This window comes from Galeopterus variegatus, unplaced genomic scaffold (genome assembly GCF_000696425.1).
Source record: "Galeopterus variegatus unplaced genomic scaffold, G_variegatus-3.0.2 Scaffold4243, whole genome shotgun sequence".
NCBI lineage: Eukaryota > Metazoa > Chordata > Mammalia > Dermoptera > Cynocephalidae > Galeopterus > Galeopterus variegatus.
The window spans coordinates 39958-57682 of NW_007730354.1; the positions used below are offsets into that span (position 1 = coordinate 39958).

Genomic DNA, 17725 nt, shown 5'->3' on the forward strand with positions numbered 1-17725 from the left:
CTATAATAAGAATGACCTAAATTGTAAAATTGGTGTACATAAAGATATATAGTAATAGGTAGAATTTAATTTGGATTTCCTTCCTATGGTACAAGTACTGAGAAACTTCTTATTCAAAATGTCTATAATTTTTTAATACATCTTTTTTCTCTCCAAATCAGAACACAACCATCAGCACACAGTCTCTGTCCACCCATCCATAAGCTCATAATCTGTGTAATTTTTTTTTTATCACTTTCAAAGACACTGGTACGTAATAGAGCAGAATATGAAGCTGGAAAAGGCAGAATTTGTGCCCTGTCAAAGATCTGCACTGCCGTAATTTGAGTAGATTGAGAGAGGAGGTTTAGAAAGGAATTAATAACATCTTTGAGGATAGCAAGTCATCCTCTGTTTTGTATGTTAAAACAGTGGACTAGTGTTTTTGATGGATTTATGAGGATGATGTAAATCTTTGGGAGTAGTACCAGAGCATTAGAAGCATTATGCCTATGGAAACCTTTCGACAGAAAGGTGACAGTTATAAACAAGATGACCTCTTTCAACTTGTTCTTTACAGTTGGCAACACCTTTTCTCCTCACCACTTCTATTGTGCACATTAATAGAAAAATCTGGTTGTTAGTCTGACAACTAACTGTAGAATTTAAAGTATTTTATCACTTTTGGGAAAGATAGGAGATTTTAGTGAAAAATGTGGACTAGTGTAGGAAAAAGAAAAGCAACACATTTGGATTTTATTTTCATCTCTGTTACTGTTATTACAAGATATAGAGAAGGACAATTCATCTAAAGAAATTGTGTCATGTCGGGCCGGCCCGGTGGCGCACTGCTACAGTACGCTGCTTGGGAGCGTGGTGGCACTCCCGCCGAGGGTTCGGATCCCACATACAGACCGGCCGCTCACTGGCTGAGCGAGGTGCGGGCGCAGCACCAAGGGTTGCGATCCCGTTGCCGGTCCCGGTCCAGTACGGGAGCGACACTGAGGGTTGCGATCCGTTGTCGGTCATGAAAAAAAAAAAAAAAAAGAAATTGTGTCATGTCCTTAGCACTGTTTTAAATTTGGTGGAATATAAGGTGTGCCATACCTCCCTTGCCCACTAGAAGTTTATGGCATTAGTATTTATTTGTTTTCAAATACTGCTTCAGTGGACCTATTTGTAGGTAAATGTTTGGAGAGGACACAGATTCCTGCAAGTAGAACTGTTGAGTTAAGATTATCTGCTATCTTGTAATGTATATAATGCTAGTAATGTTAATATATAATTTCTCTTGTTCATTTATTTCATAGAATAAAATGGTACTGAATAACCTGTTAGTTGTTCAGTGCAGGTAATACAGAGAGGAAGGCTTCAAGAAAATTGAACTTGGCCCCATAGAATGGGTGGGATATGAATAAGCAGAGAGGTAAGAAGAGATGCAGTATAAATGAAGCAGAGGTACAAGGGTCAATATAATCTGCGAGAGGAGGTGTACAGAGGTCAGCCTGGCAGGACCAGAGGTGGGATGACATGAGATAGGTTGAGGACAGGCTGAATTACTGAGAGCCTTCAAAAGTATGCAGAGGCATTTAAATTTCATGTCATAGGAAATAGGAAGCTAAGGCCATTATTGAGTTTTTAAAGCAATGATGATTACGTGATGAAAATAGCGTTTTAGGAACACCAGTCTCTCACTTAGCATTCGAAGATCAATTGAAGCAGGTTGGTGTTAGAGGTAAAAGTACCAGCTAAGAAACAATCATAATGATATAATATAATAAGATAGATAAATAGTGTGCTGGTGCAGGCTGGTAGCAGGGAAGATGGGAGGAAGGGATTCATATCAAATACTATAGAGAAAATATGATTTGTGACCAAAGAGATGTGAAAGGTGAAGAAGTCAGTATTTTAAGGTTTTCTGCCTAAGAGATAGGAACAACACAGTGCCATTAATAGAATGTATTCAGCTCAGTGCTAAGAACTAATTTCATTTTCTTTTTGTGTAACCCTAACTTATAAACTTGTAAGAAAAATATTAAGTTAAGTTTGAGAAAAGTACTGCCAGGTGGCAGATATAAAACTCATCAAAACTGGCTTCCCGAAACTGAACAGCAAAAGAAGGGAAGGGCTTCTAAGGATTCTTCTCTGGGAATAATAGAAATACCCATGAGAATTTCTTTGGAATGATAACAGTTTAGATTATATAAGCCCATTTCCCACATAATTAAACTATTTCTGTGGAGTTTAGTGCTAAAAGTCAGAATGTCCAAAGTTATTCTGAATGATAAAGATTATTCTTAAGAGCTGTATCTCAAGCCATTCAAAGATAGGCCAAATGTCAAGGCTGCAGTTTGAGGTGTCATTCTTCAAAATGCAATATGTAACTCCTCCACTGGGCAAACAGCAGATCAGTTCCTGAGGTAATGTCATTCCAATTGGGAAGAATTATCTGAAACAGCCTGCTGTGTGAATATATAAAAGTCCAGATATAAGCAATGAAAAGAGCATACAGAAAGAATTTTACTAATTATTTTTGAATAAAAAGGCACATGATGAGGATGGGCTATTAATAAAGATTTACAGCAACTATTCATTAATGTTATCTCGGGGATGTACTCAAAAGAGGTATTCTACCAAATTTAGGTAATGAAACATACCAGACAAGGTACGTATGACACATTGCCCAAACCTAAACTAACCTAAGGAAAAATAACAATAAATTACAATTTTGGTGTATCATGCTTTGTAGAGTATTTGAAAATCCTTGAGGATTTTATCAGAAGGCAGATTCGAGGCTATCCTCTTCACACCCAGATGGGAAGTGCTCTACCAATTATGATAAAAGAATAGTTTTTATTGACCTTACAATATGTCCTCTAGTACTCTAAATTATAATCATTATAAATATACGAGGCCTTATTTATTATCTTTGCTGCCAAATTCAACATAGTTTCTCGAATACAAAGATCTATATATATTGTTAACAGTATAAATACCATAAATCTCAAGGAAATCATAGGAAAAATTCACCTCTGTGAATAAGTGCTCACTGTAAATAAAATTGAATGTAAGTGTAATTCACATTCAAGATCATTGTAACTCAGTTCCTGATGCAGTTTACTAAATAGTGTCCTACCAATTTGGAAGAGTTAAAGGGTCCCTATGTCACTAATTTATTATCAAAGAATAATCTAGGTGCTGTGAATAAAGCCCATTAACCCTTAATACTAACGCTTTAACGAATAAAAGAAAGATATGTGTGATTTAATTTCAAGTTATCTTTGGTGCTTGAAAAGTATTAACTGTGAAGAGAATAGATAATAAGGAATGGAAATTACATTTACAAGTGGCATATAAAAATCAGAAATCAGAAAAAAATGAAAATCAGTCAGAAATGCTAGTCTTTCTATGCATTCCTTGTCTATAAAGTACAAAAAAGTGTGTATATTGTTTAGAATACACACTGTTTATGAGATAAATGAAAATATAAACCTGTTCTATTCTGCTACATATGTAGTATAGATATTTATAACATTTTCCCTTTTATATGTTGTGATGGCAATTCTAATTAAATAAGGTATATTCTATGACAAGTATGCATCATAAAATTTTCAGAGCAATCTGCCTTTTCTTGGTTATGTTACTTAAATAAATTTTGATGTTTTAGAAAAATGAATCTCTCTTATTCATATAAAAAGTTTAGGACCATAAAATATGTAAGTCCAATAACATACAGCTTTAAACTGCCAAAAGAAGCAGTGATTACCTAAAAGTCTAATAATATACTATGAATGAGATTATACTTTAAATATACTTCTGTTTATTGTACACTTATCTCAAAACCATGGATCGATTTTCCATAGGAAAAAGATTTTGAGGACGGTAATAATTGAGCAGTTTTCAAAACAATACTTAAGAAGGAAGTAACATCACTTAATTTTTAACAAAAGACACTAAAAATAGTGAAACTTTGATGTTTTAAATAAGACAATGATACAACCAATAAACAGTTCATTTCAGGCAAAAAGAAGTGAAGATCTTCTGTGTGCCTTCAGATGTAACTTAAGCAAATGTTCACATGGATTGTCATAAAAGCTAGAGAGCAGGGGTAAAAAACACGAACACCAGAAAAAGAAAAAAAGAGGAACTTTCCTAGTGCTCTACATCCTTTTTTAAAAAAATACCAAAATGTTCACATGGATTGTCATAAAAGCTAGAGAGCAGGGGTAAAAAACACGAACACCAGAATAAGAAAAAAAGAGGAACTTTCCTAGTGCTCTACATCCTTTTTTAAAAAAATACCACTATTATACTTTGTTCAAATCCTTAGAAATCAGGGGTGTTAAGTGGAATAGCTAAAATGATTGGCCTTCTTATTAATTTGTTTTTTCCGGGGCCGGCCCAGTGGCGCACTAGATAATGCGCCGCTTGGGAAGCGCGCCGGCGCTCCCGCCCGAGGGTTCGGATCCCACATACAGACCGGTTCCCGCTCACTGGCTGAGCGAGGCGCGGGAGCAACGCCGAGGGTTGCGATCCTGTTGCCGGTCCCCGGTCCGGTACGGGGGCAACACTGAGGGTTGCGATCCATTGCCGGACACGGAAAAAGACAAAAAAAAAAAAAATTTGTTTTTTCCTATATTCTGTTATATGCCTTCTTATTTATGATTCTGATCCTTCTTCCATAGAAGATATGTAAGCAGTCCTTTCCATGGCAACTTTATTCCTTGTATGCTTCTTTTTTTTCTCCTGATAAATTATGAAATCAAAAAAGAAGAGATAAAGATGCTGGTTTTCAGAATTAGTAATTCATTATTATCATATTAGCTAAATTCCTCCTGATACAAAAAGGCTTACTTTAATTTAGTTCTCACTTACAGTGAAATTTCATTTAACCTCTTTCCCACCAAGCTACCCAAATTCTCTCTATTTCAATTGGAAGAAATCTGTTGTTGTTGTTTTTTTTTCAGGTAAGTGTTCTATCATTTAATGTTCTTCTTCAAAGGCCCTCAACTAAAATGTGTACTACAAACCCTCACATTAGAGAAATTAACCTAATGTTATTCTTGAAACCTAGTGTTAGAGGGTCATCATCAAAATTCCAATCCATTACTTTAGAATGAAGAATGTACATGAAATTACTCCTTATTCCCAGTGTGTGTGTGTGTGTGTATACTATTTATTCATAAACAATATCCTATTGATTTTTGAGAGCCTATTCTAGTTACCAAGCATACAGTGATGAACAAAACACACCTACTCTCATGGAGTCTCATGGGCTTGTTTTTGGTGTTGAGTTTTCTTGGGATTCTTACATATGATTTAAATATCCTCTGATAGGCAAAGTTAAAGAACCCAATAAAATGTCACTTGATCTTCATTCATTCTATTATCTCAATCACTTTCTAATGTGAAGTTAGGAGCTTAAGCAAAATAACTCCAGTATCTTCTGTTAAGTAATTTCCTAACAGTATCATCCAATACACTAGTGCTGCCATAGACTTATTGGAATCCAGCAGACAACCGAGATATCTAACTTACAAAATCTTAATTAAGCCCTGGGCAGAATTACACCAAAGTTATTATTTTAAAATTCAAAACTCGCAATAAAATTACCTTAGAGATACTATAAAGAAGGAAATATAGCTTAATCCTTCTCCATGTTCTAATTTTTAAATGTGGTGAAACAAAAGTAGAGAATGTAAAGTTTTGCATATTTTGATTGTTATATGTCTAACTTTTATATTTATTATTCATTTAAATAGATACTAATTGATATTATGATTGGTGAGCCTCATTTTTCAAGGTTACATAAAAGATAGTAAATGTTTGTCTATGTTTAAATTATAGGTATATTTTCAGTACCTTATCTACTTTGGATATGCGACATTGAATAAGGAATGTTATATATCTAATCTAAGCACAGTTGAATATACATGTACCTAATGTTTTCTATGTTCTATTTAATCTCAAAAATAAATCCAAGTTTCTTTAACTTCAAGGTGTGAAGCAATTTCTTAGTGCTAATAAAATTGAAGATAAATGAAACATGGTAAATAAAATGACCCAGGAATTGTGAAGTCTGAGGACAGCTTATTCCCACTTTCTCACTGTTCTGTGTAACACATCCTCTTGTCCACAATAATTAAAACCTTAGAACCACTTGAAAAGGATGTAATCTGAAACTCACTATATCATAACTTGCTTTTGCTAAGAATTCCTTTTATGGTCTGTCTTTACAGAGAATTTTGTATTTGTAAAAAGACTTCATGTATCTACAGTAGACACCTAAAAAACTGCAGAACAACTGCTTAGAAGGTGCTATTCACAAAATAAGTACTTAAGAAATATTTCCGAATGAATGAATGATAATTACATATCTGAGGAGCTAAATTAATCTATCCATATTATTTCTTTGTATCCTTTATTCCAGTTACTCTAGATATCTTTTTATCAGCAAAATTATTTGGGGGAAAATATTGAATTAGATTTGATTAATTTGAAAGTTATGGTAGAAACAAACTAATTAGTAAATGGTTAATAATGTGCTTTAAAACTAAATATTGTTAGCTGCATTTCTCATTTTTATCTTGTTCTTCTCTTTTTTTTTTTTAACTTATGTAGTGCCAGTCAATAATACCAGATAACAACAAATAGTGACAATCTTATATGTAGCAGATGATAGTCACATCTCTGGAATAATTTAAGAGAAAGTGCAAATCCCACAATATATCTATTTTGATATCTAATTCATATCCGAAATTCCTCCATCAGACATTCACAGACTTGAGTTAAAGTTTTGTCACATAATAAAATACAGATACTCTTTTTCTTTTTTGAATCATGTAACATTATCATAAAGTTTAAGGAAAGAAAAAAGTCATTGGGAGGAGACTATGAGGGGACTAGATTCTTGATGGGAAGTGAGAGAAGTATCATTGGGGTAAAGTTCTGCTCACTTGGGATTTTGCCTTTTTTTTTTTTGGTCTTTCTCTGTAGAATTCTCTGTTACTGTTGGAATTCTATTTAAACAGTTATCATTACCAAATTATTTTAGGCTTTGCTCTTTGAAAAATAAAGGTAAGCTTTTTCACTTTCACAGTTCTATCCCATGACTAGCAAGTAAGTGTTACTGTGACTATTTGACATGAGCTAGAAGGAGGATATGGCCCAAAACATTTTAAGAACTATAATAATTTTGTAAGCTTTATTTCCTGAGTATTATTTTGTATTTGGGATAGTGAGGGCTATAAAAACTATATGTACTTATAGTATTGACTTGAGAGTCATTGTTTTTAGGTTAAAAACTAGAGCTGAGAGTACAATGCTTTTGCTGAAGGTAAGCTTCTTTTTACTGAAATGCACATAAAGAAAACTTAGGTATCAACTCTGCTTCAATTTACATAGGCTCTAGGTTTACCAATATTTCAGTACTGATGAAATTTCTCAAATCTCATAATAGTCACAAGATATGGGAGACACCTGAACAAAGTAGATCAAGTAGGGCCTTTTTAAATGCATTCTTTGGTTTCTACTTAATCTCAAAGATCTTGATAGGAAGATTAACAGAGAGTAGAATGCTTGATTATAGTTATTATAGCATATCCATGTAAACTTTCAAGACACATTAACTAGGCTGATTTTTAATACAATCTTTTGTCAAGGAAGACATTAAAAAATTTTTCCCTAGCCATTTGTTTACATTGGTGATATTTCCCAAGAAACAAAGATTTTTTCAATCTATTTTATAATAAAAATCTTAAAGGTAATTTTCATCTAGTGTGCTTATTTATTATGTACTTAAATATTTGTGGTGTACTTTTCAAAATATTTTAATATGAATTTATATGTAAGCAGTTGCCCTATATCTTCTTTTTTCTTCAGCAAATTAGCCTTGTGATAATCACTTTCACTTTCTACATTCCTGCTAATATCAATTTTTTTTCTCATTTTCTCTAGCATAATTACAGTTGATATTCTCATTTTAACTGCTACTGTTGTCCAATTCTAGATAAATAAACTATGCCTATGTCCAAGTCATCCATAATCCATTATTAACACTGAGTTTGCAAACAAAAATTCAAAAAATGTTGTAGATGTAAAATTTTATAAAACAGTATCAATTTGTAAGTCCTTTTTCATTTAATAATAAATCTATTCAATAAAAAAAGTTGTCTTTTTTGGAAAGGCAAAGTGTACAATGCCATTATAGTATTGTTAGGCTGGTGATATTTCGGAATTTATGATTTGGTTTTGATAAAAAGTACTGCATGAACTCTTCAGTGAAATTTTTTAGTGAATATATCTTGGATATTGAAAAACAGAAACCAATCATTAAAATTAAATTTAAAGTAAGTACTGTGTACTATGAGCCATACTAGGCATAACATGAACCTCCGGAAAGAAGTGGGCTACAGACACACCATACTTGCCAAGTATCATCACAGCCTAGAAACTCCTGCTTCTGTGTTGCAGATCATGGAATTAGATGATTAGACCTGTCCGAATATTTGCCAAAGCCCAAATTAGCCTTTTAGGCTCTCCAGTTGAAATAGTAAACAGTGCTTCTGGATGGTTCCCTACAGCCAGTCCAGTTACTTCAGTTGCAGACCCACCTAGTCACTCACTAATCTACTCACTAAGGACTTGGTATGCTCTAGCAGCCAAGCCAATCCTATTTACCATATAATGGGCCTTACAAGTCTAGCTGCTTCTCAGGAATTAACTTCTATAGCTATTAGATAAAGGGAAATAATAGAACACTAATATGTCTTGATTTCAGGAATCATTTGACAGATTGTTCAAAATATCTTTGTGGACAAGATCAAGAAATGATTGCACAGTTTAGAGAATTCATAGCTAATTGAATAGGAATACACATTATACCCTGTAGGGTTGTCTCTGATAGTTTTTCTTTATACTTTATCCTTGATTCTTTCCTTTTCAATATTTTTCTCAATATCTAAATTAAAAACATAAAAAGTAGCTTATCAAAAGTACAAGAAAAAGTGATAGACAAACTCTGGAGGCCTAAAGATATTAATTGCTAGAAAAATGGGCTAGATTTACCAAGATGAAATCTGATAGGGATAAAGGTAAAATCTTACATGTAGGGTCAGTACTGTGATGCAATAAAAAATGGCCACAAATTTTTCACAGCTGCTCCAGTAAAGAGGTAGAATCTGTTTTTCCACTCTTTGAATCTGGGCTGGCTGTGACTCGCATTGACCAATAAAATAGACAGTGATGTTGTACAACTTCTGCACAAGGCCTCAGGAGGCCTCTCTGATTCCGGCATTGCCTTCTTGCTAACTTGTGCTCACAATTTTGAAGACTGGAAGTGTTAACCTGGCCAAAAATAAAACACAGTAACTACATGACAATGCTCTTAACATTTTAACAGCACCTCATATAGGAAATCAATAGGGTAAGGATTTAAAGGGTAGGTCTAGGCAGATAGGGGAAAGATCCAAGGAGGCAGATTTTTTATTAAAATAAGGAATCATTTTTTGTCTTTGTCATTATTATTCAACTTCCCATTCTTACCACTTTCTACTAACTGTCGTTTCTCCTTTCTTCCCCATGACCTTTCATCCCACTCTCCCATCTCCTTCTACCTTCACCTTTTCACTTACAAACTTATTCTCCATTCTGTTTTAAATGTGAATAGTCTTTCTTCTTTTCTCTTCTCAACTTCATTCTTTTCTAATTTGATATTCCCTTATCTCTTATGAGTACTCATGTGAGCATGTGTGTTCATATTTATATGGCTGTGTCTTGTGTATTGATAAATACATGTGTATATGTACACTTTTATATGTATAAGTCTTTGTGTATCTTAGTCTGTACGTGTATCTTTCAGTCGTGGCTAAAACTGAGCAAGAAATTTTTTATTTCATTAGTTACAATTTCTGCATGGGGAAGTGGCTAAGCCCCATCAATTACCTATCCTCTTCCATACAGCTCTATATTTCTTCCCTCCCCAACTTTCCTTCCTTCTCTTTTTTACCTCTGATCTCACCTCTTTTTGACCTACCTTCTGGAACCTTATTTCTATTGTTACTACCTTGTGTCTATCCACAGCCTCTGCACTGAATGTGTCACACTCACATTTTACCTGAAACTTGAATTTACTTCTTTTTGACCTACCTTCTGGAACCTTATTTCTATTGTTACTACCTTGTGTCTATCCACAGCTTCTGCACTGAATGTGTCACACTCACATTTTACCTGAAACTTGAATTTACTGAGGACACTTCCTTCCCAGCAGCCCAGTAGACACTAATCTTCCTCCCATACTGCAAATAATAGGAAGGAAAGCTCTTCTGGTTCCACTATAATACTTTCCTACCTTCTGCATCCATCTAAAAACCTTTCCTCCTTTGAGATTTACACCATCCAACTTTATCATTCTATTCCTCTTCTTCAATGATTTCTACTGATCTCTTTACTCAAAACGTTTCTACATCTGAAATCCTAACATCATAGTTGCCTCTCTGATAATAACCACAGTCTTATTCCAACTATTCTTGCTTTTTAGCCACAGCACAAATCAAGATATTCAGTTCCTTGCTCCCTCCATTTTTCCCCGAGACTAACAGCTTTTCATAGACTTGCTTTTTTCTTTACCCAATCTAGATTCTATTTTTAATCACTTTCTCCCCAGGACACTCAATTCTTCTTATACACTTGTCTTTCTCAGGCCACTTGCCCTACAAGTCATAAACTCTGAATTCCTTTTATAATTTGCTCTCCCCACCTCTACCCCCAAAGTATAAAGTGGATGGGGAGGGTGGGGGTGGTGGTCACACTACTATGATGGTCAATGTCTTCTACAAGATTGTAATCTCTAGCTGTAGCTGGGTCATCAATCCCACCTAAAAATCCTTTTACATATCCTGGTCACCACCCTTTCTTGTCCTATTTAACCTTCTCTATTCTCTTCCAGCCTTTTTCCTCACCCTATGCTTTCAGCAGAGAACTTTGCCTCCTACTCCATGGGAAAAACTGATTTTAGTAGGCTTGAATTCTGTCAATTTTCTTCCTTTGCACCTACAAAATTATCCACAGTTGTATTCTTCCCACCGCTTTCCCTTTAGTCTTGAAGGAAAAATTGTCCAGTCATATTTTCAAGGAAATTTTACAGGTTGTGCTTATGATCCCATTCTCTAAGTCTAAAAGGTATTATCTTCAGTCTCATATTCCATAGTCCATAAACATATTCACGTTTCTTTAAAAACTTAAAAAGCTGTCTCAGCCGTGCATACCCCTATAACTACAATCCTCTTCCATTTACTTTCTATCCAAGCTCTAATAAAACAGCCTATACTTAGTCTTCACTTTTCCACATTCCATTCATGCTTCATCCCACTTTCATCATACCAGTAAAATTGTACTGCAAAAGCTTATTTCCTAACTGCCAAATCAAATGGGCACTTTTCACTTTGATCTTGTTTAGCACGAACTTAGCCCTATTGGTCACTCCCTTCTCTTCTTTGAATTCGGTGACAGCACCTACTCTTGGTCCATCACTTACTTCTCTGACTACTCTTTCTAAAATTCTTTTCACAATTTCTTTCCTTTATATATTTGTTTTCATTTTGGTTCTATCCTCTTTCCACCTCTCTCCTCCTTTTTTTCCTCACTCTCTAAACACTTTCGTCCACTCCCATGGCTGCATTTGCAACGCAGAGTAACACATAGTCATGGCCTGACCTGTCTAGCCTCATTTTCTGCTGTCTTATGTCATCATCCTGAGAAACCATACTACTGGTAGTACTTAACACACATCAGCTTTTTATACCTCTGTGCCTTTACACTTTATTTCCTCTGCCTGGAATGCCCATCCTTACCATGTCTCCATTCATCTTTCTTGTGGTGACTATTTCCCTTCTCATCTTTCGATATTTAACTCAGGCATCATCAAGAAGCCTTTACTGACTTTTTCTTTCCTTCCATGCCCAAGCTAGTTTCTGTTTAATGCCTGTGTTCATCCTTTTATTACAGCATTTGCCAGTAACTTATTGGAGTTATTCAAATGAAGATTTGTTTTTCCAACTTACTGCTCCTTATAAGCAAGGACCATGTCCTGTTCCTTGAATAATCAATGCCTGAAACAATACCCGGTACATAAGAATTACCCACCAAATGCTTTTTGATTGAACTGAAATCTACCTAAAATTCTCTTTTTAACACAAACTCTTATAACCAAGCACCTACATAGCATCTCCACTTATATGTCCCACCAGCACCTCAAAGGTTTATGTGTCAGACTGAACTCATCCTCACACACACATACTCCCCAGCAGAAATCTGCTGCTCTTCCTCTACATTGCCTTAGTTAGGGTATCATTGTCTACCTAGTCACCAAAAGCAGATACCAGAGAGTCAATCTTCTTGCCCAACCCAACTCACCCCATTCTATCCCAGAAGTCACTAAGTCCTTTTGATCCTATATCCTAAATATACCTGTGTCCTAAATATCCAAATCCATCCCCTTTTTTCCATCTGCACTGCTGCAGCTCTAATTTGGGTCTCAAGTCTCAGTAGGATTATTTTTTTAATTGTGGTAAAATATTCATAACAATATTTACCATATTAACCATTTTAAGTGTTTGTTTAACGGCATTAGGTACATTCACAGTGTTGTGTTCACTAGGATTTTTTTAATGAGGTAGTATCTGGTCTTCTTACTTATAGGCTAACCTGCTTCCATCCTTTCTCTATATTCTTGCCAGTGATCTTTCTGAAATGCAAATAACATTACTAAATAAGTTGAACCTGTCTCATTGCTTCCTACTGCCTATATTAGTGGTTTCATCACAAAGTTTTCGCAGGTCTAAACTGAAATGATGGAAAAAAATACATTGTACCAAGTTTTTCTAAATTTTTTCAGCTTAAAGCCTGAGTGAATGATTGAATGGCAACATTATCAAGGAAAAAAAATCAAGATAAACTGAAACATGCATGGGAGGTAAACTAGTAAGTTTTGCTTTCGATATGCTGAGTATCATATGCCTATGGTGTAAGCAAAAGATGTCTTGAAGGCAGTTGCATATGTGAGTCTGGAACTCAGAAGAGAATTTTGGAATGGAGGTCTGGATTTGGAAGTCATGAGCATGTAAGTGTCATCAAGGGAGCAAAAATTATCTTTTCAGGAAAATAGGAAAAGTGTAAAGAAAAGATTACAAAATACATCAACATTAAAAAGACCAACAGAAGAAGAACAGCTGTAGTGGTAAAAGAAAAAAAATTACATTTAAAGCCTTCTTCTCACCCTTCTGCAATTATTTAAAGAGGGCAAGACCTTTAATAGTAATGACAACCCCTAGGTGCAGCATTTTTAGTGACTTTGTCTCCTCTGCTGGAAGGATGATTGTTATCCATCTTTCTTGGATTTCTCTGGTTCTTTCTCTTTGGGGGGAAAAAAGCCAGACAAGTTTGATGGAGGAACTTCATTGCCTAAACAATAGGAATGCTTTTCTGGAGATAATGTTGCCTAGCAAATAAGAATTCTCCTACTCTCATATTGACAAATACAAAAATTATTTTCAAAAATCGAATCTATAGTGAGATACTTACAATTCAATTCATGAGGAATTTGTTCTGTTTTCACTCCTTTCTATCCCTTTACAATAAAATTATCTAGTCAATAAGAGTAATTCAAGCTCACAGAAATTCAGAAATAAGCTTTAAGAGTCTTGTGGAAGCAATGTGGCACATTGGAGAGATCAGGGGCATGGTAGTTAGACCTAGCATCACATCCCAGCTCCAAAACTCATCAGCTGTATGGCTCTGATCAAATTACCCTCTATATGCTTTGGTTTTATCATCCAATAATAATATGTACTCCATAGAGTTATAATGAAAATTAAATATGTGCATAAATTATTTCTCATCGTTCCAGACACATAGTCAGTAATCATTAAGTATTACTTGTCTTTCAAAATATATCACAGGGCTTGCCAGTTAGCTTAGTTGGTTAGAGCATGGTGTTATAACACCAAGGTCAAGGGTTCAGATCTCCATACTGGCCAGATGCCAAAAATATATGTATATATGCTTATAATATATCTCTTACAATATTCATTAAGAGTAAAAAATGGAAGTAAGTAAATCAAGTAGGAAAATTGGTAAATAACTTATGGTTAATCTACTTTCGATGGAAAACTGCATTCCATTATAGTATATGAGGATACTTCAAGAAAAGTTCATGGAAAAATGGAATTATAATATGAATCTCTCCATGAATTTTTTGAAGACCCCTTGTACACATATTGTATAATTTCATAGAAAACATAAAAATAATGTTAATTATTAAAATAGGATTTGTACCTAAAATATAGCCGAAAATATATTTTAAGCTTATATAGAAATTATATCATAGCAAATAATAGATTATAACTATTATTTCCTAATTGTGTACAATGTCATAAATTTACTTTCTTGTAATATGTTGTTACTAAAATAGCAGATGAAATACAGCAGCAGATACTTTACCAATTTGACTTAAGTAAAAACTTGAGGAAAATTTTTTAATGACACTATGAAAACAAATAGTGCATTAGCCTATAATCTGAAGTGTGTAAGTCTCTGGTAACCCAAAGCCTAACTGAAATAGCTCTGAACTAAAAACAAGGAAACCAGGACCAGATTTGTCACTGTTTTACCTCAGAAACGTTCATAAAGGTTTACCTGTCTGTGCTTCAGTTTCTTCATATTTAAAATGAAGAAATCCTAATCCTAGCTTGAGCCCTTTTCCAACTTCATGAAGCCCTTGGGAAGATATCACTTAGTAATATGTAAAGCAGTTGGATCCTATTATAGTGAGCTACATAACTTTTTTAAGGATATTATTGATTTGAACAGTAAAGAATAGCCTGCAGGCAAATCCTGCAAGGTGCTTCAACAGACACACACGCCTACCTTCCTGTTGGCACAGCCCATGTTTGGCAGGTGTATTCCATTCCTTACAGGAAGGAATAGGTGCTTCATTGTGTTTCACAAGTCAGTATGCTTTTACAAAACTAAGTAATTGACATTTTTCTCATTTCTGAGATCAAATTTTCATAAATCATTCAACCTGGGTAAACTAAGAATGTGGTTGATCTAGTAATTGTTGAAATATAGTGGAGACATTACAAAACATGATATTTAAGTATTTCCTTCTATCATCTTACCTTAGCAAGATATGAGGGTTCTAAATGGAAAGATGTCCTAATATATAAAAAGGAAACAAAAATAAGATGAGGCTATCTGTAAAGGAGAAGCCAAAAGAAGGACAACACAGATTCGTCTCAGTAATTTGGGATTTCATTGATTTCTGAATTTGTAGCACTAATAATAACTATACCAAATAGGGCTTACTTTTATATTATGTGGAAGTTTGGTTTTTCTCTTTTTTTTGTAACTAGATAGTAGTATAAATGATATTGGAGGGAGGGATATACTTAACCAACTTGAAAGCAATATTTTCTGGCTTTTAACAATATATGCAAAGAAATGCTATTAATGGCTTGTCAAGATTTCTACTGGGAACCATTTGTTAACTGTTAATTTAAGTTACTATCAGATTTTAACAATAAACTTAAAATTTCATAGTGTCGTTCTGTAATTCGTGCTAACATTTTTCTTCCCCCTCCTCCACAATTCAAGTTAATGAAACTTTGCCTTAAAGGATTCGTGTAGTCCCATGAATCATAATATTAAGAGTGTCTAAGATAACACTAGTTTTTACCACTAGGGAAAGTCTAACTAATACAGACTAATCTGCAAATGCAATGAATTTTCCAGTGAATCTTCTAGGTCAGGTATCTGTACCACTGGACTATTTTGGTGGGTGTATAATAATTATGTATAATTTATAGTTGAGAAATTTGTAGTAAGAAACTTAGGCAAGATATGCCTTTTTACTCTAAGACCATTACTACATTTCTTAAAGCAAAGATTTCTGACCACTGAATTATTTTATTTCATAATCCGGTTTTCTGTTAACAGAATTCTTGATGAATGCAGAATCATCCAATAAACTTGATCTAGTTTTCAGCAGTGTATGCAGTTGATTTGTCCATTTCATACCGAAACTCTAAACCAGTGTGTATGACACTAAGAATACCCTCATTCCTTTAGTGTCTAACTCTGTACTGTGTTTGTTTGCAAAGGACCGTCATGCATGGATCCATATAAATAAGGCAAACTGTGGAGCAGACTAGACTATGTCGCTCTGCAGTCTTTAAGGAGGGAAGTTTGGTACTTTCTTTCATATACAGAAAACTGCTGGGCATGATTTTCACTTGTAAGGAAGATTTGTGTGTGGAGCATCAAGCAGGATTGTTGGTTGAGGTTTTATGCTTTCAGTAAAGAAAATAAAAGAAAAAAACCAATTAATGATCTGATTCATCTTTTGTCAAGCGAAACTCTCACTGATCCACATGAATGTGATTTCCCACCCATAGAGTAGCCTAAGAATACTGCAGAATGGACTTCTGAACTTTCGACTCTTTTCAGTTTAACTGGTGGGTTTTTAATCAACTAAAAAAATCATTTTTTTTTAAACTAAAAAGCCTACATAAGTAATTCCTTGCCTATAAATAGTATTATGCTATTTATCCTACTCAGAAATAGATGTAGTACAGGAAGTCTGGTTTCATTAGCATTAAATCATTTGCATATAATTAAATTATTTCCATGCTACTGAGAAAAATTTTTTTCACCTAGCTGCCTAATTCCTGGCTTTATTTTCATCTGCTAACTCTATGAAACAGAAAGAAATTTAATGTGTAAGAGTTGTACAGTATACCAGCCAATGTGTTGCTTATTTAGCTAAGTAACAGGTGTAAGTTTGCTAGCATTTCTGTATTGAAATATGCGCTTCTCTTAGGTAAAAATCAGTTTGAAACTGTTCTGCGCTTAATATGCCATCCTGTTATTGCACAGTAAATGATTCATTCACAACCTTAATGCAAGTAGGTAAATATATTGAAATGAGTCCCTTATATATTTTATGTGGCATTTAGTGCTGACTTGATCCAAGGATCTGGGTTAAAGTTTGTGTTGTTGCTGTTTTTTTAACCTCAGATACTTGGCACTCTGCACCAGTGTCTCTCGCTTACAGTAATGCTTTGTTTCTTAACATGACTACAACTGCTTGGTCACAGGCAAATACTGTTCTTTTCAGCCAAAACATTCCTGACAATAATTGCACTTTTTGTTTTCTTTTTACCCCCCCCCCTTGCCCACCCCTACCCACCCCACCCCCCAACTTAGGTTGGAAAGGCTGGTGGATGTCCTGAGGAAGAAGGTTGGAACAGGGACCATGAGGACAGTGATCTGACTGAAAAAATGACAGTCTGGGGAAGCAATCACATCTGGTGACCAGGCTGCTTCATTCAACACTGTGTAAACACTAAAGCCTTAACTTAGCAAACAGTTGTTAGAAGTGGGACACTCCAACCACATTCCCTTTTCGGCCAAAACATTCCTGACAATAATTGCACTTTTTGTTTTCTTTTTTCCCCCCCCCCCTTGCCCACCCCTACCCACCCCACCCCCCAACTTAGGTTGGAAAGGCTGGTGGATGTCCTGAGGAAGAAGGTTGGAACAGGGACCATGAGGACAGTGATCTGACTGAAAAAATGACAGTCTGGGGAAGCAATCACATCTGGTGACCAGGCTGCTTCATTCAACACTGTGTAAACACTAAAGCCTTAACTTAGCAAACAGTTGTTAGAAGTGGGACACTCCAACCACA

The 17725-nt window shown here is 34.8% G+C and overlaps 1 protein-coding gene across 1 annotated transcript in view; it reads left to right on the top strand.

Annotated features, from left to right (window-relative positions):
• Positions 1–17398, top strand: part of LOC103602645 (mirror-image polydactyly gene 1 protein-like) — a gene marked incomplete at its 5' end in the record, with an annotated part of 47578 nt that extends 30180 nt beyond the window's left edge. Inside the window, one exon of the mRNA XM_008587068.1 lies at positions 17242–17398. Coding sequence (XP_008585290.1) covers positions 17242–17308 — 67 coding nt within the window. The remainder of the gene's footprint in view (positions 1–17241) is intronic.
• Between the last annotated feature and the right edge of the window lie 327 nt (positions 17399–17725).